General features: G+C 35.4%; 3 protein-coding genes across 3 annotated transcripts; 1 reads left to right on the plus strand and 2 right to left on the minus strand.

The window, feature by feature from the left end:
• Nucleotides 1-10: 10 nt before the first annotated feature.
• mus201 (rad2 superfamily protein mus201) lies at nucleotides 11-5,069 on the plus strand. Its single transcript, XM_073080948.1, has 7 exons — nucleotides 11-416; nucleotides 500-675; nucleotides 806-1,017; nucleotides 1,171-1,366; nucleotides 1,460-3,245; nucleotides 3,448-3,734; nucleotides 3,910-5,069. The coding sequence occupies exons 1-7, from the start codon at nucleotides 329-331 to the stop codon at nucleotides 4,588-4,590; spliced, it is 3,426 nt and encodes a 1,141-aa protein (XP_072937049.1). The 5' UTR covers nucleotides 11-328; the 3' UTR covers nucleotides 4,591-5,069.
• Nucleotides 5,070-13,880, minus strand: TM9SF2 (transmembrane 9 superfamily protein member 2). The gene is made up of 9 exons (XM_073080949.1): nucleotides 13,549-13,880; nucleotides 12,713-13,108; nucleotides 11,597-11,752; nucleotides 10,263-10,598; nucleotides 9,990-10,082; nucleotides 9,348-9,553; nucleotides 8,334-8,493; nucleotides 7,548-7,709; nucleotides 5,070-7,166 (listed from the first exon to the last, which is right to left on the minus strand). The coding sequence occupies exons 1-9, from the start codon at nucleotides 13,672-13,674 to the stop codon at nucleotides 6,825-6,827; spliced, it is 1,977 nt and encodes a 658-aa protein (XP_072937050.1). The 5' UTR covers nucleotides 13,675-13,880; the 3' UTR covers nucleotides 5,070-6,824.
• Nucleotides 13,881-14,846: 966 nt separating this feature from the next.
• LOC140748208 (venom serine carboxypeptidase) lies at nucleotides 14,847-21,289 on the minus strand. Its single transcript, XM_073080964.1, has 9 exons — nucleotides 21,133-21,289; nucleotides 19,044-19,299; nucleotides 17,900-18,074; nucleotides 17,631-17,743; nucleotides 17,160-17,327; nucleotides 16,662-16,829; nucleotides 15,961-16,220; nucleotides 15,473-15,601; nucleotides 14,847-15,177 (listed from the first exon to the last, which is right to left on the minus strand). Exons 1-9 carry the CDS (start codon nucleotides 21,159-21,161, stop codon nucleotides 14,982-14,984), a joined length of 1,494 nt encoding a protein of 497 aa, XP_072937065.1. The 5' UTR covers nucleotides 21,162-21,289; the 3' UTR covers nucleotides 14,847-14,981.
• Nucleotides 21,290-22,551: the final 1,262 nt, after the last annotated feature.

Here is a 22,551-nt window from a genome sequence, read left to right on the forward strand (position 1 = left end):
AGACAGCCGGTCATAGGATGTGGGGTTACGCACGGGGCGTGAGAAAATAAAGTGTGGGAAAGAGTGGGCGTCGCGGCGTAGTAAAACATTTGATATTGTATGTACTGAACCGAACACTTACGTACGAATGCGCCAGTAGCTGCCGGCATTTCGTACTGTTGTTGTGTGCGTGATAAATAACGTCGAGTTCACAGAGCGAAATGGTTGCGATGTGTGAGGAAGAGACCGACGATTGACCGGAGATCTCGTGGGAAACGACCTTTATTATGTACACTGATATATACATTACTTAAAACAAAAAATCTGTTCTGGAATTTAATCGCACGCGATGGGAGTCACTGGACTGTGGAGGCTGATCGAGCCCGCAGGCAAGCCGGTGCCCGTCGAGTCTTTGGAGAACAAAGTCTTGGCCGTCGGTAGGCTAATGTTTCGTTTGACAACATCTTCAATGTTTTTCTTATTATAGTAACAATATTATTGATGTTTTAAACCTTTGCAGATATTTCAATATGGTTGCATCAGGTTGTAAAAGGGTACCAGGATGCAAAAGGTGCTCCTCTGCCAAATGCTCATCTCATGGGGTTGTTTCAACGGCTCTGCAAATTACTCTATTTCAGAATAAAACCAGTTTTTGTTTTTGATGGTGGGTTTCCTGAATTAAAAAGGGAAACTATTGTAAGTTACTTAGTTCTTAGTAAAAGTAGGTATGGTAATAGTAAATACATATTTACTATTACCATACCTACTTTTTATTAATATCATTACAACATCAATATTTACATTAATATCATTACATCATTATTAGGCAAAACGTCAAGACAACAAAACCAAATACAACTCGGAATCAGAGAGGTTGAGACGAGAAATAGCTCTGTTGCTCGGCAAAAAGACTGCTATAGGATCTTTACTGGGTAACCAAATATCTCCCAAGAAGAACAAAAATACAACACAACCGCAAACTGATGATATTTTCAAACTACCGTCATTACCAGAAAAGGAGCAAGAAAGTGAATCTGAGTATGTATTTTAAATTAAGTAAAAGAAAAAATAGGAAACTAGCAAATTCTATCAGCTTTCTTATTATAATGCCGATGAATTATGTGAGACATTGATGCTCTATATTCTTATACATACAAATTAAAAAAATCTAAGTTTTATGATAATTTTCAGATCTGAGGAAGAGGCAGATTCAAGTGCTTCCACAGTTGATTTGCATTCAGTAGATATTGAATCAGATAACTTCAAAAATATGCCAGTAAAAGAAAAATATGATTTACTGGTAGAACTTAAAGAAACAAGGAAAATGAATTCTTGGGGTAAACTTCACACATTGCCAAAGAAGAGTGATAATTTTTCAGATTTTCAGGTAAGTACTAATATTTGGAGACATGTTTCGTATTGTTTTGGCAAAAACAATGCTAAGTATGGATGTTCTAATTTATTTTTTGTTATAATTTAGATGCAGAGGTTACTTAAAAGAAGAAAAGTGCAAGAATGTCTTGAGGAAACAGAAAAAGAAATGGGTGATATTGGGATGTCTCTTAATGATCTTGAATCATTACTTAATGAAGAAGGTATTGACACGAAAATTGAAAACTTACCCACGCGCCGCATTGCGTCCAATAATACTACACGGTATCTACTAATAAGTAATGTACAGCAAGCCTTAGCTGATGCTAAAAAGAGGGAAGAAGCTAAATCATTAAAAGAAAGTGAAGCTAATACTGAACAAGTTCATGATATAAAAGATGAATCAGAAGATGACCTAAAAAAGGCAATACAAATGTCCTTAGAATGTGATAGTGAATCGAACAACACAGAAAAAGAAGTAATTAAAAAAGATGAATTAGAAGCAGATCTAGAAAAAGCTATTAAGATGTCTTTAGAATGTGTTGAAGAACCGAATACTAGTGCTTGTACTTCTAAAACTGATGATTCATGGACTTCATACAAATCTGATTCAGATTACTCAGATGTTGGTAGTGACTCTGAAGATTGTGATGGATTTGAGCAGCCAGATTATTCTACCGCTAAAGCTTATATTATGCAATTTAGTGACTTTACACACAAAACAATTGATGATATGGTTACTTCTAAGAATAAAGGTAGTAAGTGTAAAACAAAATTTCCAAAGATTGATGAAATTATCGAAGAAATTAATCATGAGAAGTCCGTTATTGTTGATAAAGTTGATGTGTCTTCAGAGGAGGACGAACAGTCGCAAAATGTCAATGATATGAATTCATCAATTTCTAAACCAGTTGAGATAAAAGTAGAAGATAACAACAGTAGTGAGTCTGATGTAGACAAGTATATAAACACTAATGTTGATATGGACATGACACAATCTTCAGTAGTTTGCATTGAAAAACCTGCCAATGACGTAATTACTCTGGATACAAGTTCAGACGACATTGTGGTGGAGTCTGGAAAACTAAAGCCTGTTTCTAATATTTCTGACCAGTCAGAATCTAGTAGTGATGAGTTTGAGGAAGTATCAGATTCAGAAGTAAAACCAACAAAACCTGTCGTACAACTAACACTTACTGTACCAGATAGTATAGAAGATGACATATTTGCTGATGTTTTTGAAAAGAGAGATACTAATTTAAATATATGTAGCAAAATTAAGAATGTTGATGCTTCGAAAGTGACTACTACTATCGAACCAAAACCTGTTGAGGTGAAAACTAATAAGATAAACAAGGGTAGTGAGAATGTACAAAAAGAGACGAAGATTTTGGAAATAACACCAGAAACTAAGAGTATTGAAGAAAACATAAATGATGAAGCAAAACAATCTTCTACAAAATACAATACAGATATAGCTAAAAACAATTCTGTGGATCAAACCCCAATAAGTAAAGAGACTGATAAGTCTGAAGAACCTCCTAAAGAGCCAATATCAACCGACACATTAAGATCAATGGTAGCTGACATTGAAACTGAAGAAGCCAATTTACTTCAAGAGAAAGGGAGAATGGAACGCATTGGCCGAAATATTACAGAACAAATGACGAGAGATGCACAAGAATTACTTCAACTTTTCGGAATTCCTTACATAGTAGCCCCAATGGAGGCAGAAGCTCAATGTGCATTTCTTGAGAGTGTTAATCTAACAGATGGCACCATAACCGATGATAGTGATATTTGGCTTTTTGGTGGCAAAACTGTCTACAAGAATTTCTTCAACCAGAAAAAACATGTTTTGCAGTTTTTAAGCGAGAGGATCGAGAAATCTTTTAGTAAGTGTCTCCACATACTTACATAAGTGTTGCACCAAACCAATTTGATATGTTTGGTGCAAGGTTTTAAAACATAGGTGTAAGTTAATAAATACTTTCACAGCATTAGCATGCATGGCAAATGCGTTACGTTCCAACGCACTCACAATATCCTAATTATGCAGATCATAAAAAACTCATTTCTATGCATATTTTATTGCAGATTTGTCTAGGGAGCAACTTATATTGCTCGCCTTACTAGTTGGAAGTGATTATACCACAGGAGTTGCTGGAGTAGGACCTGTAACAGCTATGGAGATTTTAGCTTCGTTCCCATTTAATAAAAGGCTGTTACTTAAGGAGGACTCTAAACATGGACAATATGAAAAGATCATTACTGGATTGCAAGAGTTCAAAACTTGGGTCAGAGCGGGAAAGAGGACAGACAATATAACTCTGAAGAAAAAATTGCGAAATGTTACGTTGGGTGACGACTTTCCCAGTGTTCGAGTAAGTGTTTATGCCAATATGTTAAATTACTTCCAATAGATTTGATATTACTTCATTGTATACTAATGGACTGATTGGTTTTGTTGTTTGGCTTTCTCAATTTTTACCATTCTAGATGATTTTTTGCTTTACAGTAAGTAATCATGATAATTTCTAAGTTTCTATTTTTTCTTAGGTTGTTCAAGCATACTTGGATCCTAACGTTGAAAAAAGTGAAGATAAATTTACGTGGGGTAAGATAGACATAACTATTTTACGCGATTACGCAAAAGCCAAATTTGGTTGGTCACAGAATAAATTGGATGTAATAGTGCAGCCAGTTTTGAAAAGGATGCTCGAAAACAAAACTCAAAAAACTGTTTACGACTATTTCAAGAAAAAAATCGAATTCCAATCTTTGGAGGATCAGATGAGTAAACGAGTAAAAGCAGCTGTTCAAAAAATGGATCCTGAAGGGAGAAATTTAGAAATGAATCCAGAAGGCGATACTGGCCAGGCAGAAGAGCCTAAATTAAAAGCTGGGCAGAAGAGAAAAGGCAGAGGCAAGAAAACAGATAGTACTGCAGGAACCAGTATATCAGGAGTTAGCAAAGGCAAGAAGAAAAAGATTGTTGCTGTTGAAAATGTGTCTACCACAACAGAAGGGGCTATCGAAATCAATGTTCCAAAAACTGATAGATATCAGGAAATCATTCCTCAAAGGCAGAAAGATATGCAAAATATTCTAGAGAATAAACTTAAAGCTATTGAAATATTCAGAAAAACAACAATCGATCGAAAAAGGAAACCATTTAAAAAGAAGGCAATTCTCCCAAAAGATAAAGCGGAACTTTCAGAAAGTAGTGATAGTAATTGAAGATTTTTATTTATTATTCTGTGTATGTACTTATCCCGATTTATTCTATATTCGAATATATGCATGAAGGCAGGCACCAGGATTTTTAAATTTATTGTGTATATTTGAATTTTATTGTATTATTTATAAAGCATGCTTTTTAAATAATATTATATTATTAACTACTGTCAATGTTGCCTTATACAGGGTATTATCACAGTCTGTTGGACTGTGATAAATAGCTAGAGATTACTTGAATGTAAATTTCATGTAAAAATGTCTAAATCGGGTTCATTGTTTGTATTTTTAAATTTATAAATTATTTTTACACCTGATCGATGGCTGTGTTATAGGTTTGTGGCGAATAAAAAGCAATTATAAAATAGTTAATTTATTGTTTACAATCAACTGTTCCAGTAAACGAAGCATAGTTTAAAACATCTTAAAACTAAAGTACAAATAAACTTGCAGAAGGTCACTCAAGTGAATGTGTGATAAAAATGCCTCAATGACATAATTTTGTACTGATTATAGAGAAATTTACAGAGACCAAGATTCAAATTAGGTTTACATCACAGTATCTGTGATGGTGGCTATTATCAAGGTTCAACACGTAGCATCTATATTGCACTTTGCAGTTATATTAGTGCGAAGTTTATGCACGTGTGGGGTAGTGAGCGACTAGCAATTCAATCTCACAGTGTTCCCAGTTCATTTCCCAAATTAATATCCGCACTACACAATATTTTTAACTAAAGATTTCTGATTTTAGGGTCGACTGTCTTATATTGAAAACGAAAATAGTAAATATTCTGGAGTCTGGCAACATTTTGGAAAAGTAAAAAATCATAGCTTTCTTCTATGAAAACAAATAGCAGAAAGATAACATACAAGTTATTCTAAACTAATTACAATTACTGTAAAAAATATTACAATACATGCCTAATGATGCAATACAATAATACTTTGATAGTCGATAATATTATCTGTTCAGATTCAGAATAAGTATACAATATTGCTTCTCGTCATTTTAAATAATTCATATATATATATAATAGATAATTAGGAGGAAATACATAATAACATGCCCTTAAAGGCAAGAGCTTTCACCTATACACATATTAATTTAATGTTAGTCCTGTGATTTTCTTCTTGACAAGATTAATCAATACATTAATTATAGCCGTTTAAACACAATTCATACAACTTACAGCATATACTTTGTTATAAAGGGGGATGGTAAATGCACATTTAAAATAATCTACAAGGATCTGTCTTAGTCGAAAATTGATGTTAAAGTGTCATGTACATTCGGAAATTCTATACCTATCTATTATACAGTTCATCAAACGCTCAGGTCATTGAATTAAAACATTTACCACATGCATTCTTGCATGTAAGGACCTGAATTACTTTAAAGTGAGACAAACATTCAAACAACTTTTTCCATTTACTTAAAACATCGACATAGAAACATACAAAACCCACTTCACAACGAGAAGTAAATTTAAATTTCGTTAGTAACCTCTATAAATATATCCAATTATTAAGTGATTATTAATATTTTACTTGAAGTGTGGTTAAGTACTACCTACTCTAACAAAACATATTTTTTGTATACATCATATTTTTAAAATAACTCGTAAATTAGTTCTAATTTATTGTGCAGGGTCTGTAATGCCGCCTCATGGTTACGCAATAAATATATTTTAATGTTAGTTTCAATCTTATTTACAGATAGTAAAATCATAAATATAGACTATAATAAAGGCAAATAAATGAATATCTAAAAACACGCTCGTGTGACTATCAAATATTTAGGATATAAAGTTTATACATTAATCACATTGGGTACGGCAGTATTACTTGTCCTTTCGTCGTCACTGGGAATATGGCTTCCCTTGATCATTTAAGAAAAATGATTTCTGCTTTCTGATTAGGATGAATTAAAAATATGCTTACATTTTGAGGATGTGATTTTATCATTACAATAAACAAGGTTATGTATACTATTTTAATTTACTAAAATTATTATTAAAAAAAACAGTTTCCTTTCCTAAGATATAATAAAAATTTGAAATAACAATTCAAGGTATCCAGCTTGCAAATATTGATACTTTCTAGGGCTAAAAATCTCGAACTGTTATTAAACTTACTATACACTGAAAATCTTGATCAATATGAGCCAACAACAACAGCACGACGACACCACTGCCGCACCGCCAACGCACTGTCCCTTATCTAAACCGCACTAACTAATCGACCTTCACCACGCTGTAGATCTTCCTGACGAACCAGAAGCAGGCCATGAAGCCGATGGTGCCGGTGAGTAGGAAGAACAGGAATACCATGATGAAGGTGTAACCGAAGTATAGGAAGGTTGACGCGGCGTCCTCGATGTTCAGTTTGGTGACGAAGTAGTGGCAGCAGTACACGAACAGGTAGCCGGCGGTGGAGCCCGCGCTGAGGAACGCTCGCCACCACCAGTGGTAGTCCTCCGCGCACAGGTGGAAGTAGCAAAGCAGGATCGTCGTCTCCGAGCACGTGATCACAAGGATCACGAACACCAGGAACAGGAAACCGAACATATAGTACATCTGTAACAATGGCAATGTTGATTTTAATTCAGCATAGGAAAAGGTTTTGAAGTCAGAATTCTCTGTAGTTGGACTGTTCATATACTTTATTGTAGCCCAGTAGTTATGTGTTTTTGACTAATTAGTTTTAACTTATACCCAAAGTAAGAAGCAAGAGACAGCCACTATTTCTATATAATTCAAAATATTTAAATGTACAATCATAGCAAAATATTGAATCAAGTCTCGATATTTGAGTCCTCATAAATAATTGTTATTACCAGTCATCAAATAGATGAAAGACCAAACATACATTGAGCTTGACCTGCCTTATCATTAGTTATACGTCAACACAATAGAGATACAAGCCGAAGTTTAACAATATTATTGTTTAATCCATACCTGACTGGACCACAGAGAGTTAAGGATGAAGAACAGCTGAATGAAGATGCATCCGAAGGGCAGAACGCCGCCCATCACGATGCCGGGCAGCGGCTGCGTGTAGAGCGACTGCTCAGGGATCTGCCGCGGGATCTGGTTCGTGCGCACCGGGTGGTCGAGGATCTGGGAACGGTTGAACATATTCGTTAATAAGTGCGTTAATGGCTGGAAGAGCATATCCCTCCAATATGCTATAGGACTGACGTACAATGTAAATAGTTCTATCTTCACTTCTACAGTGTTTGTATCCGGCTTCTGTTTCCCGATAAATATAATCTAGGAGTCTTCAAATCAAGGCTACTTCTAGGCAAGCGTGGCACATCTTAGGCCTTAATCAATTAATAACATAAAAATATTTCTCATTTATTTCTATTGTACGTATTTGCTTTGATTTGAAATAAGTTTTAATAAGGTAGAGATATGAACATAGATGTATTTAACTTGGGACTCAGAAGTAGCAACGTATCTGTGGCCTATGCCAGATATATCCTGTTTGGGATTCTTTGACAGTAATGACCACTAACGCTGTGACCTGCATGTGAGTTTTATGCTTCCAAAGTTCCAATACATGAACTAAATGATACAGGTGCAAAAGTAATGTTAGACACATCACTTCTGTTAATCTAGCTGTCACGTAGACAAGTACTTTTCGGTGCGCTTTTCGATGGAAAAACAAGATGGACGATTCAGTAGTTTGGTGTATGTATTGAATTTTAAAAATCTATTAGTAATAATAAGGCGACTGACCCTCTTCCTGAAGCCGAAGTAAGCGCCGATGAAGGTGAGCGGCACGGAGACGCCGAACCACAGCGCCAGCAGCGCCACCAGCGTCGAGAACGGCACCGTCGCCGAGGACCCCTTGCCCCACAGCACCAGGTTCATTATGAAGAACAGCGAGAACACCACACTGAGGGGAAATTGAATTTTTTAAATTAGATACTAAAAAATCCTTTTTCGTAAATCATATGGCACTTTAGCTACTACCACTTCGACACACAGTAAAAATCAGTTCTGCGTTTCGGTGGATGACAACTGTCCTCAGAAGTAGCAACTAATATGTGATTTCGAAGCTAACCACAAACCTTGAAGGCTGTATCTAAAGAAGTAGAACCTGTTTTATAGTTAGTATATGGCGAATTTCAGATGTCCGTGGTCGGCAGTGACAAATTCCAATTATATTATCATCATGTGAATTGCAAGATATTTTGTTACTCTAATCTTATAAAACAAAAAGTGTGCAATTTAACAATAAGTCACAATAGTACAGCATACAGTAAATATATTTTTATTTTTAGGCTTAAATGTATCAAAACCTTTTTATTTATGTAGCATATACTCGTAATACTAATGTATTTGTCTTGTCATTTATCTAATCTGAATCAACCATCACATTTTTGTGAAGGCCATTGATTTGTCTGATATAAAATATATTGTGTAAATGTAAACTTAAGCATAGTAATATCATTCCATAAATCGTTGGAGTAATATGATGCACAGTTTTCTATGAGGTTCCCCAAGTTATGAGAGAGACATGTGTCCAGAATTGTTAATTAGTTCCTAGAAATTCCTCATGAACATATAGCTTATGGAATGGTTATGGAAATCAATCAGCTCGGTTACATCTGAGACTATTTTATCGTTTATTAAAATTGTTTAACGTCACTTTGTCCATCATAAACCCTACTGTACTGGGAAATAAACCAGTGACGTCACAACTTACGTCGCCACTTTGTAGATCACAAACATTGCCGCGCTACTAACCCCGGGCACAGCATGGAGGTGAGCAGGATGTTGCTCTTCCAGCGGCGTCCGCCGAAGCTCTTGTAGACGCGCGCGGAGACGTACCCGGCGGCGGCGCCGAGCAGCACCCACGCGACCAGCGCGCACGTCATCAGCGCGCCGCGGTTCGCCGGCGACAGGAAGCCCAGGCACGCGAACGCCAGCGTCACTAGCGTCATGCCGAACACCTGCACGCAATACAAATTATACATATGTAAATAAATAAGCAAGTAATCATGTCACCGCTGCTCTTCGTGGACAACATAACCATTCCATAACATATTTAAAGCGCTTGTCCTTAAAAACCTTAACAACTTGTGAAAAATTAAACAATGAGTACAGGATGAAGATGATGTTTCTGAAGGAAACATGACTTCTAATAATATTTCAAACAAACAATGATATTGCATTGTCATCTGATCTATATATGCATGCAAAATTTCAGCTCAGTCTGATACCAAGCCGTAGGTCAAATTTAACTTGTAAGATTGTAAGCTTGTTGAAATCACAAACCGCTAACAAAGTAAATCAAGGCATGCAAGAATCAAAAATATAAATATTTGGTTATAACTTATTTTAACAAATAGAAACAAAATTAGAAAAATAATAATACGAAAGCGTTACCTGAGCTCCTGAACCAAGGAACACAGCCAGCAGCATTCCGCGGCGCGGCGGCCGGAATACATCGCCGTGCACAAGCTTCCAACCAAATTCTTCCTAGAATATTGTAAGTAACAATATAATAATAGTTTTTTATACAATCAATATAAAACCCATAAAGCGATACAACAGTGAACAAGATTTATTTATATTTATGTGAAATTTAATAAGGTTTTCAAGTAGGTCAATTATTTTGCTTGCTGGTTTTGAATACATACATCATATCTAAAAAAGTACCTGAGCATCCTCCCCGCATTCCATTTGATTGTATCTAGCGATATCCTTATGTAGGGTGCGTAGCAGAATCATAGCGACCATGCCACTGAGGAATAACACAATCACGAGGGAGTTCAGTATGGAGAACCACTGGATGTTGGTCTGTGGCATGGACTCAAGGATGTAGTCCCATCTGGAGGACCACTTGATGGTGTTGTTCTTCCTGAAGGTGACGCTGTATGTGTACACAACAGACAACGACTCATCCTTGCCGAGGGTATTGCGGATCTCGAGCGGCGTGCGGTTGCTACAGTCTGGGTTCTTGGGGTTTGTGTGCTTGATGCTGGCTGGTTTCACCTGCAATGTTGATATGGTGTTATGTTTCCATGATTATGGAACTATTAGGACTAAGGACACTAGTCTACTAAAAATTATTGGAAGGACTTGGGTTAAAAATTAATGAAAGTTGCTGAGAGGCTGAAAAGTTCTTACTTGAACTTTTTTTTATGTAATTTAAAAAAAGAAGGTCTAAAATAATATTTGTTAAGAACTAAAAGGACTAAACATTTCAAAAACAGCGCACGTCACCGATAGGTCTGAACCACCCCAAATTTTACATCAAACAAACTATCAAAATACAATCAACGATTCCGGGATAGAATTTGAATTACAAATGCTAGAATTTCATATATAGATTTACTTAATTGCGCGTAGCTAACATATATGTTGTATGCCTATTTATTTCTATTTCTTATCAATAAACAATTCAAATTAGAAGGGGCATAAAAATTTGATTTATTGTGATTTAATAGCTGACATTTTTCAAGCTTATCATATATTATAGCTAACTAGAAAAAAAGCAAAGTCCATTTTGTAAATCCAAGCTGAAAAGGGAGTATGGAATAATTTTTCAAAGATAAAGTAGTTATTACCAGTTAAGCAGTCATAAGTTATCATAAGAAATGAAGGCTATGTATTTTTAGATTATATTTTAATATCCTTTCCACAACAACAATTGATAAACTGTATTTGTAGTCACAATATATGCAGTACAATTGTTGCATTATGCACTTCATTCAAAAATAATAATATCATCATTTCTTACTTAAGTAATTGATAATTTTATAAATGAATATAAAACAATGTACAGTATTATTGCAAGAAAAAAGGATATAGGCAGTGTAGTGAAAGAACCTCAAAGTATTAGTATTAAGTAGACTATAGTAAGGCACACATACTTATCAGAAGTATATTAATTGACGGCAGTAGCCGCCTATCTTAAGGTTTGCATGCTTATTTGTTGCTTCTATGTTATAAAAAATAAATTATAGTGTAGAGGTAGCAGTTTACATTACCTTAGCAGAAATGATCCGCCCACCATTGTCGCCGAAGCCCACGCCCCACTCCTCTTCCCCACCGCTGTGATATGTGATCTCGATGTCCACATGGTTGAACAGGTAGTAGGTGTTCACTTGACTCGGGGTAGTGTCCACAATGGGTGTGCAAGTGTCCTGGACATGACAATAACATAAATAATAATAATAATAGTATAGAATACTTGTAATTGCTTCCAACTAAGTTGAAAGTTTTTTTATAAAATAACAATTGATCACTTAATATCACATTCTCACATATTTATATGTTCTTTCCAATGATTACAGTGAGTTAAAATTCTTCTTTGGCAGAAATCATTGAACTTTAATTGGAAAAAGTCACTCAATCAATGAAATCATTGAACTTCAATTAGAAAAAGTCACCCAATCAATAAAAATAAATATTGTTTTCATTTGTAAGATGCTCTTTGTATTGATTACAAATGGTCATATGCACAGTTAGCATAGGGTCAATGCATGCATTCTATACCAATTGGCATACTAAATGTTTGCCCTGAGAGATTTGGTACACTTGACATACTGAACTGTAAGAAAAAAAATTAGTAGTAGTTCATTTCTATTAGTCACATAACTAGAGTACATTATAATATTTTGTATATGCACTGTGCAATGTTTGAGTATCTTTTTTCTTAAAATTTTTACAACACATTGTTATCCTTATTTCCTGGGCCAAATAGCAAATTCTATTCAAACCTATTCTTTACTTGTTTTTAGAGAACAGCTCATACACACGGCCTGAAACTTTCTCAGTACCTACTTTATGCCAATATAACATGGGTTTTGAAAAATAAAATTAGGTAGGATCCCTATTATCTGACTGTTTGTCATCATGTTATAAATTAAAACATTTACATAATTGGTTGACCTTGGGTTGTGGTGATGACTTATTATCCGCATCAGTACATACTCATTTTCCTATTTCATAAGGAATGAAAAACACATAACTAATTTATTTTAGTTATACCCTCATTAATTTGATCTCCAACCGGATGAGGATAACATGACATATCATTAACTTTTATTCAACTACAAACCACTACAGAAAATTAGTAAAAAACTTGTCTCTTAATTACTTACCAAATCTTTTCGCACTTGGCAACCCATTGGGAATCCGGTGCTGCAGTAGATCTTCCCACCTTCGTTGACCAGGTAACACCATGTGACCGGCATGTTGTCAATGATCCAGTGGTGCTGATAGTATAACGCCATTCCCATTTTCAAAAGATTCAACTTCCTGATCGACTCGGGATCCGAACCTTTGTACTCTTTGGTACACACAGCTCTACATTCTATGTTCTCTAGGAAGTTCACTTTATATGGACTCGGTCGGATTCGTTCCCCAAACACAACCTGTCCCAGGTTTTCTACAGGTGACTCTATGTCCTCGGAGAGGCAGAAATCAAAGTGGTAGTATTCAAATGGTATCACTGACTCTTCTGTATTGAGCCTATTGACATATAAGGGTATTTCATTCTGAAAATAAAACAGATTATGTGCATTAAAATAAAAAAATACTCAAGTTATTGATTCAAATTACATTTTAATATATTCATGTTACACATGTTTTTGACATAGACAAATTAGTACAGGTTCACTATCTATAATAACTTGATGAGGTCATTTATATGCAAACTTATAAATGTTATTCGAAATTGCATCACTATTGAAGATGTCTTTGGACACCATTTTTGTGAAATATACTAAGAAGCAATACAATAAATAAACAACTAAATTGTACCATATATAATACAATATACCGTACCATTTTAGTAACTTTTAACTATTTTATCAATGTCCTTATCGATAGCACACGTCGGTTAGTTAGATGTTAATTATTTCCATAGTTTGGTTCGGTTGCTAGGCGCATTTTACGCACTTTACTAGTATACTATTGTTTAGTAGAAAGTACTTACTTTACAGAATTTTCCATTATCTTCACCGGCTCGACAATAGTTCACTGGAGCTAGACCGGGTAAATAAAACGCTGTAATAGGCGTCAAAAGTACCAATGCGCAAACTACACTCGCCACTCCAGACATGATGTGGTTCTTTTTTTCTACCAACAGTTCAAACGACGAGTATCATAAGTCACATTGAAGCATCAATAGCTTCCACATAATCAAACACCAACAACGAATACTACACCAGATTCGCAAAATTGTCCGGTTTTCAATAAATTATCACCAATCTTCCTCGTCGCAGTTTATTGGGATCGGAAACGTCACCATACTTCACAGATAAAATATATTTTTAAACAGAAGACAATAAACAACAGATAAAAAATACAAAGACAATATATTATAATAATAAGTAAATATTTATAATTTTTAAATTCTTTTCATTATAGAATGTATTAAACTTTTTTATAAGTAGTCCTTACTTTACAAATTTTTCAAGTTTTAACCCATAATACTTCGGTGTATGATTGTGGTATGATTGAGTATTCGGTTATGTCCCTAAAATCCACATTCGAGATATCAATTTAGAATGTCTTGATTTCTTATTTTAAATTTCCGTTATAAACTTATTTCAAGTAGATATTTGTGTCAACATAGATCATTATTATTTAAATTTTCATAATAAAGCTTCACACGACACTTATGAAATATTGTAATATACCTAGAAAAGTTGTACTGTAAATTCGCCATTCTAAAAGGCTTGGGCTCGAATATCGATCTATGAAATTGTACAAAAAAATAAATAAATTATCGTTGAAGTTGAAATTTGTTACGACATCGCTATACGAGAGACTGGTATGAAACATGCGTGGGATGGTATGTAAAAACATTGAGACGGCGCAAATATGTTGTGGTTATCTTCTTTTTTTTTTCTAAGCCAGTTCTATATTCTCGCGAGAATCTCCGCGAGAACGCGAGAAAAACGTTTCGTATAGGTTCCACATTCTCGTTTCTCGTGCTTTTCTCGCGTTCTCACGAGACTGTGGAGCGGGCTTTACAATTATATATTGTGTAGTCTGTGGAAAATCTCGAGAGGCGCAAATTTCAAGTCTTCCCAGGAATGCACAATGCAAATTTTGCCTGGGGCGCGTAACTTAGGGGAGCTCATGATCCATAAGATCCACTACGACTACGACTTTGCTCTCTCTGCTAGTTCTGCTACCAGCTTGTAGGTAATTCTTAGAGGAGGACCGTATCCAATAAGTAGTGAGGCATTAATGGGATGATAATAATATCAAATTAAAAATACAAGATAAATGTGTAATTTTATTAGGTATTTACATATTAGGTAGGTATTTACACGAACAATTATGTAATATGCATTATCCTAATAAGGTACATAGCCAGTGCAGTACATAATAACGAGAATTTGTTGGCAATCGGCATGACTAAAGTGGTGGCAGCTGACGGCGCCTTAGTGAGTTTTTTTCCACGTCGACTAGGGCTCCGGTGTCGGCGCCGAGCGCCACCCCGCGGGTGAAGGCCGAGATCAGGCCCAGCGCGGCGGCGGGCTGGTCGGCTGGCACCATGTGGCCCGCACCTCGGACCATGACTTCTGTGAGGTTGCCAGCGATTTTGTAATAGCTGTAATAAAACAAAATTGAATTAGGCAAAATATATAAGCTTTAGATGATCTGATAAGCTACTGCGTTCGGTTTGTGGTAAAGTAGGGACTTATGCTTTTCATTATTACGCATTCCTACTTACGTCCGCTATCAATCTATCGTGCAAAGTATGAAAATGGGTAACATTACCTATTCTCACGGACTATACATGTTGCAAATTGCCCACCAGAAAAACTTTTTATAAGTAAAAAGTAAGAAAATAAAATATTTAGTCAAATAACATTTCTTTTCGTAAATATTTTATATTTATTTACCCCGCAAGATGTCCGTTGTGGTACCAAGGCCGCCGCTTCGTGGTCTTGTATTCCATTGAGCCAGAGAAGGAGAGCGCGTCGTACGTGTTCACCGAAGGATGGTACGCCACGATGATGTCCAAATGACCACTGAAAACATTAATTTCGGGTACTTGTTACACTCGTGCTTTCTAGCGCGATATAAAATGTAGTCTCTATCGTTAAAGTGAATCGAAAACACTTTTTTTACATACATATGTAAAAAAAGTGTTTTTGCAAATATCTTAGTAAATAGAAACGCCTATTACTAATAAATAATAATTCAATATTAACCAATTTTCACCTACGTTAATTCCCTGGTTTCAATGGGTAGGTACGTTAAGGTATCCAATGTTTTGTCATTGGATAAACGCCTGTAAAATGCTGTCTTCCCTAAATATGTGTTGGATCAGCACTACGGAATAGATTAATGTCTAGAAATGAGACTCGTGCTCCAATACCCAACTCACTTATATAGCATAACCCTGTAGTTCTCAAGCAGCTCCTCTAACATTTGCTTGCCGCTGCCCATGAAGTCAGGCACCAGCTTCCGGTACACCACGCCTATCGACGTGAAGTTGGTGTTGCCCACGTGCAACGCTCGCCTGACTTCATCCCGCTGGATGTAGTCTAGGTAGGCACCGTCCAAGCTAATGTCGTCTTGTAAAAAGTTGTACAAGTTCCGAAGACGCGATTCTGAGAGGAACAGTTGGAGCAAGTAGTTGTAGTACTGAAAGAGAAAATGAAGAAAACATTAACATCTTAACTGATTTTATTTTTGGACCTTTTGGTTTGGTATCAAATCAAGGGCCACCTTTACGACACGATGTGATAGGTCTGTATAATTAGTCTCTGTAGTCCTGGGACTACAATAGTGCTACGGTATCACCTGCCTGTCGTAAGAGGCGACTAAAAGGGGTTTTCGGGGTTGCAGGTGGCAAGAATGGGAGCTCCAACCGTCCAGCAAGCAACCCCGGGAAGGACGGCGGTATATTTGGTCGCGTAGCGTCGTAAATACCAGTTGTGCGGGAGGAGCGTAAATTCCTCCCCAAGGCAGAGCCTGACATGGTTAAGTTTTTATTTGTAGTGTAAAAAATCAGCTGCACAAACAATGTAGAGATCCATTTTTAAAATTGTATTTTAAATAAGTTCGTTTAATATAATAACTTACGGCATATGCCTTCAGCATTTCTCCGTTGTTGATGAACTGTGTCACAGCCGTCTCTATCTGGTTCATAGCATACGCAACCTTGTCGTCCACCAAGCCTACCTCTTTGGCAAAGTAGCTGTACTTTTGCAAAGTCAGGGGGTCGATAAAACCGTTGCCTATTGCTAAACCCTGTGGAACAAAAATATAATGGAAATCAATTTGAGATATTCGTTTAGATTACATTTTAAAGGGAAAGCTTAATCTTTATTATTTCTACAAAAACAGTTACAATATTTTGATATACATAGCGCTATGTTATCGCTGCTCCCGTATATCAGTAAGATTATAATATGTATTTGCATTTTAAGCAAGAAAACCATTTGTTGCTGACTTAAAAATAAAAATACGGCGAACTTTGGCAAACAAGCATCTTAATTATATGACGCTAGAGACCGAAATACCGAGAGTTTATCTTTATAATTATCTTGCCTGCAACAAAGTAGGTATTAAAATATCGACCTGTAAATTGATTGGCTGGTCCTCCTGCCTGTGCCATAGGATCTGAACTCCTAACGAGGGAATATGTTTGCCGGCGTAGGACTCTCCTGCTATCGTCAATGGCGCCTTTCGTAGTTCTGGGAATATCGTTAAGAACTGTTGCAAAGCCGCGTACAGGTTCTCACCAATCTGCCGAAAACAATCAGATTATACTTAAAACTGGAAATAACTTCTTTTTTATAACACCTAATGGTAAGACCCCAGTTGTCGGCCACAGATGCGCCGTTACCCCTGAGGACTAAGCTGGAACGCCTCGGAAAAGTATTTCAAATATGTCATAGGTATTACTTTCTACCTTTAGGTAATAAGTGGAAAGCCTAATGTTTCAATGCAAATACAAAAGTGGTAAAAGACTGTTCAAAAGTGTTATAGATTGATGGAAAGGTGAAATACTCAAGAAGTAATAGAACGTACTATATTTTAGAGTCTTACCGTCGTTTGATTAGTGGCAAAACCACGATCATCATCAGTAAAACTGAACCCGGTGCCCACAGGATTATCAATGAAAAGGAGAGAATGATTCTTGCCCCACGAGTATCTGATTTCTGAAAAGATAAATTACCACATATGACGGCACGCAACAGTCAGTAATGAGGAATCCCAAGGTTATGAATTTAGATATTGTATATATGTATGTTCATTTCATAACGTTCTCTACATAGCCAACTCTATTTTTTAATAAGTAATCCTTCTAAGTATACCTTCTAAATTGTTATTCTCTGTAACAACAAAAGGTCCTATTTCTGTAAAGAGGCCGTACAGTGAAGATGCGCCGGGGCCTCCTTGCAGCCAAATGATCCAGGGCGTTTGTTCCACCGACTGTCCCTTCACTGGGAAGTACCAGAACCACAGATTCGCATTATACTCCTTGTTCACCTAAAACAAATAAAAGTATATTTAAAAAGTTAATTAAAAACAAGCTTTTTAGTAAAGTCGTTTTGTGTTCCGGGAAATCGTTTTTTTTGATACCCATGAAAGGGGATGCAAAAAAATAATTGATCCCCAGGTCACTCAGGGTTAAAACTCCAAAAATTTTATAATTTAAATTTAAAAAAATAGGTTTACTGTAAAAAAATAGCTTTTTTACACGTAGGTATACGAAGTAAGAAACTAGCTTAAATAAAATATTGTTATAATATATTTGCCATATAAATTATGCAAATGCAAAAGTGATCGCAAAATATTTAACAAGATATGACCATGTTACATTAAAATTGCATTTGAAAGTAGATGAATAATAAATTTAGTATAGCCGCCGTTCTCTTAGCTCATATATTTGCGTCACATGAAGACGAATATCTGTAAAGACTGGATTTGGACTACTTATTTCACAATGCGAACTTAGGAAGGAAATAGGCTCTATGTACAAAATAAGCAAACGTGCAAGTCTCTAATTTGTAACTAATGCGCCGTCATTTGCATTCTTAATGCTTTATGAATCAAATTAATAATTAATGCGTGAGTTCTCGTTAAAGTCTCTAGTGCCTATTCAGATGTCCTACAACTACACAATATGCAGAGATAAAGCAGTGTTTATAAACAGTGTGGCTGCAGCGTCCTGTAGCCATGGCCGGCAATTCTTCCGCAGTGTCCCTTGTTATTTAGTTGTGGTTATTATGTGGTCAGTACCGTCCACACTGTTAATTTTGACAGCAAATCGCGTTTGTGGTATGCGTGAATAGGCACTAACAGATTTAAACATGTGTGGTCTCTAGCTCCATATACTCCATTTAGTCATACTGGTCTTGCATAAAACTATGTGAGTTATGGGGTTTCTTTCGCCACTCCTTGGCAATGGTAGTAGGTCATTGAATTTAAAAAGAATTATGAAAAGAATCTACTTACCGTCAGATACCCAGCGTAACTTTCCATATCCGGCAGCATGTAATCGAGGTCAACGAACGCAGCCTTCCTGGCATCTTCCAGCCGATTCTCCTCGATGAAAGGAGTGAGGAGTAGTGGCTCTCCAGCGTCATGTGCGAATCTGGCTTTACCCGAGGTGTAGGTGCGCTCCATGAATGACACGATGGGCTCCGGAGCTTCCCCTGGCGGCAGTTCAGGGAGGGAATGCCTGTCGGAGCTTAGGACTTGGTGGCCGCATCTAGACACATTGGGTAATCGCATACGAAGTTAAAGTAACAAATATATATTGTTATAAATATAGAATAGGAGAGTGCTATCTAACAGTGAAACCAGAAAACAGCAGCGCTTAACACCGCTGTTACTATACAATAAAAAAAAGCGTGTTAAAAGGTGTAGCGCTGATGCGCTGGAACTAATATAACTTTTACTAAAGTGTTTATAAATAAACATAATTATGTCTATGTGAGTATATGAGATGCTTGATGACTTAAATATACCACTACGTTACAGGTAGAAATTTTGTTACATTTAAATTTGACAATTTCCATGAGTTGCAGTTCCCGCCACGTGATACTTTTACGATAAGAAAAATTAACTAAGTAGGTACTAAGTAGGGCCCATATGCATGATTTGCTACATATTGAAATCAATTAGAATAAGGTAAATACATCAATACATTACAAAACGAAAGCTCAGTAAAGCGGCCAAGAAACCGTGGGAATATGTCGACGAGTATGGGAAACGACGAAAATTTACATTTTACGCGTACACTCGCGTAGTAAAGCCGTTAGTCAAGAGATCTACACGTTTATACTTAACTCGTCTACGTGTAAGTTTAAATTGATTACATAGACGCTTTATGTGTTAAGTTTATGATTTATTTACTATTTCAGGTAAAATGAAGTATGTTTGTTTGCAAAGTTAAAGTTTAAACGTAGACAATAATAATTCAATTAATTATTCAGGTAATTTCAATATTTAGAAATGTAATAAAATATTAATTATTATGTGTAAACTGAACATAATCATAAGTAGTGGAAATTAAGAATGTAAAATAATAATAATAATTACATATAATTAAATGTAAAATTAATTATATGTAACTTATGCAATTACACTATGTACTTAATCTGTAATATGTTTACTTGCGTTGTATGACAAATCCGTAAGAAAAATATTATTCCCTCGGTTTTTTCCTTAGGTCACAAAAATATGTCTGTGTATTGTGAATATCTTACAAAATTATAGAATTTATTTATTACTTGGCATATACCATATTATCATAATTATCTATTAATTAGATTAAAATAAATGGTCACCTGATACTGCTATATTTTTGATTGTTGATTGTTGTTGATGTGTTGCTATATTTTTGATTAATAAGCTGATTTTTTTCTGGGTTTATAGGATGCAAAGATTGACTATTGATCTAATTTAATAAAAAAATACATTTAAAAATCATTTCCAATGATTTACGACTAAGGTACTTCTAAACCCGTGATTGGACGGATAAATGTACGAAATAAAAATAGCTCAATAAATTTATATTGGAATTCATACTTCTCTTACTGTTAATGCGATGATTCAGTTTAAAAAAAAATACACTAGTTTATGAGATAAATAATAAAGGATTGTAAATATAAAGTTAATGTATTTAGAACGTAATTATGGTAACAAAGCAAAACTCTACTAAATGCTAACAACTAATTTTATTTTAAGGGCCTAAAATAATAACTATATACACACTCTATCTTTATATTCTTTGTGTACTTACCATTGATTATTCATAATTACTCCCAGCAAAAGATAAAATAAGTCACTTAATTTGTGCCTATGAACTTACAGAACTATACATAGTTGTATTATGTATTAGAAGAAAACTTTAAATATCATACAAAGGTTTCTTAAACATTCAAATTTGAAAAAACATAAATAAAATGTGACCATGACATCAAATTTAAAAAATACGCAATAAACTAAAAACACAACAACAAACTTCGAATCGATGTTTGGTCTGATTACAAAAAGATGTTCCTAGACAAAAAGCTAATGGAATGCGGTTCGGACTCACGTTAATAGGAAGGTCCACAGCAAAAACATGGTGCTACCCGATGTGAGGAGATAACGTAGCGGAGGGTCCAGCGGCCGGGGTCCCACAACGCGGAATGGGACCGAGGTACTAGTGGCAGGAACCTTGTATACCCCGGCGTCTCTCTGTACTTGAACTTCGATTTATCTCGATCTTATGTACAGCGTGTTCGCCCGAACTTGTTTAAGCTTTATTTAATTAAATGTGCGGGCTTTTATAAATGTTTCTATGAGCTACAATAAAATATAAAGGTTGCGGGTATAGAATGTGTTTTATTTTTATGGTGTATTTTTAGTTCGTTGTTACATTTGGTGAATTTAGTTTGTTAAATATAATGTAACATATTTAGGTAGGTACATATCTAATAGAAGTGGAAATATTAGTAGTTTAGTTATTTTATATTTTTTAAATAATAATTTAGAGTAGATAATGACGTAAACTTGTTAAAAATAGTAGTCCAGTAATAAAATAGTTGTATAAAGGTAAATATTTTTGTCGTTTTACATTTTTACTAACTAGAAATTAGTTCAAATTTTATAAATTTCAAATAAGTCTTAAAAAGCTTCATTTGTAATTGTGAAATAGGACTTAACTTTAGGCATTAAAACATTTTTTATAAAATAATTCTTATTTAACTTACTATTTTTAGCATTTATCTAGCCAATCAGTTCCGCTTGTTAGTATCGGAACACGCTGTATAGAGGCCGCGAACAGGTACGGGGTACCAATGACCTGTTTAGCATAAACCCGCTCCCACGCTCCCGACTCCGCGATAGATTCTTGCACGCTCTCAAATGTGATTTGCTCTATATTTAGGATGTTAGTACTAAAACAAACATTGATGCGTTACACATGATACGTGAACGAGATCGCTAATGGCGTATTATGATGCTCACGTTACAACTCGGATCGTAATTACAATTTCCCACGGTTCGGGATTTTTTCTGACCACTAGCTTTACATACAAACGATCTTTCCGAGATAGCGTAGATTTGCTAGATTAGTTCTCGATGCTGATCAGAAAATATGTAGGTAAACTAAAATTTTATCAGGAATTTAAATAAAGTAACTATTACTCATTATTGTTAATTTTTATGGTATAAAATATAGAGACATCTATAATCCACTCCCGATGGGAGTAGAGGTCCTGAGGTCGGCCATAGATGCTTACCACAGAATGTTAAGTTACATGAGTACATGTAGTGTAAGCGTATTTTCTTAAAATACTCTTCAAACCAGAACACAGCAGCTCTAAACAATATCGTTATTAAGCAACAATAGAAGTGGTGGTGCCTCAGTCTTGAACCACGAACGATATTGAACCGACGAACCAACTATCTATATCGCGTTATAGAATATCTATCGCGTTATAGAGAATCTTTCTATATTTATTGAAAATGC

Source organism: Epargyreus clarus, unplaced genomic scaffold (genome assembly GCF_041222505.1).
Source record: "Epargyreus clarus isolate Ecla_fem2 unplaced genomic scaffold, WU_Ecla_fem_2.2 ptg000015l, whole genome shotgun sequence".
Classification (NCBI taxonomy): Eukaryota; Metazoa; Arthropoda; class Insecta; order Lepidoptera; family Hesperiidae; genus Epargyreus; species Epargyreus clarus.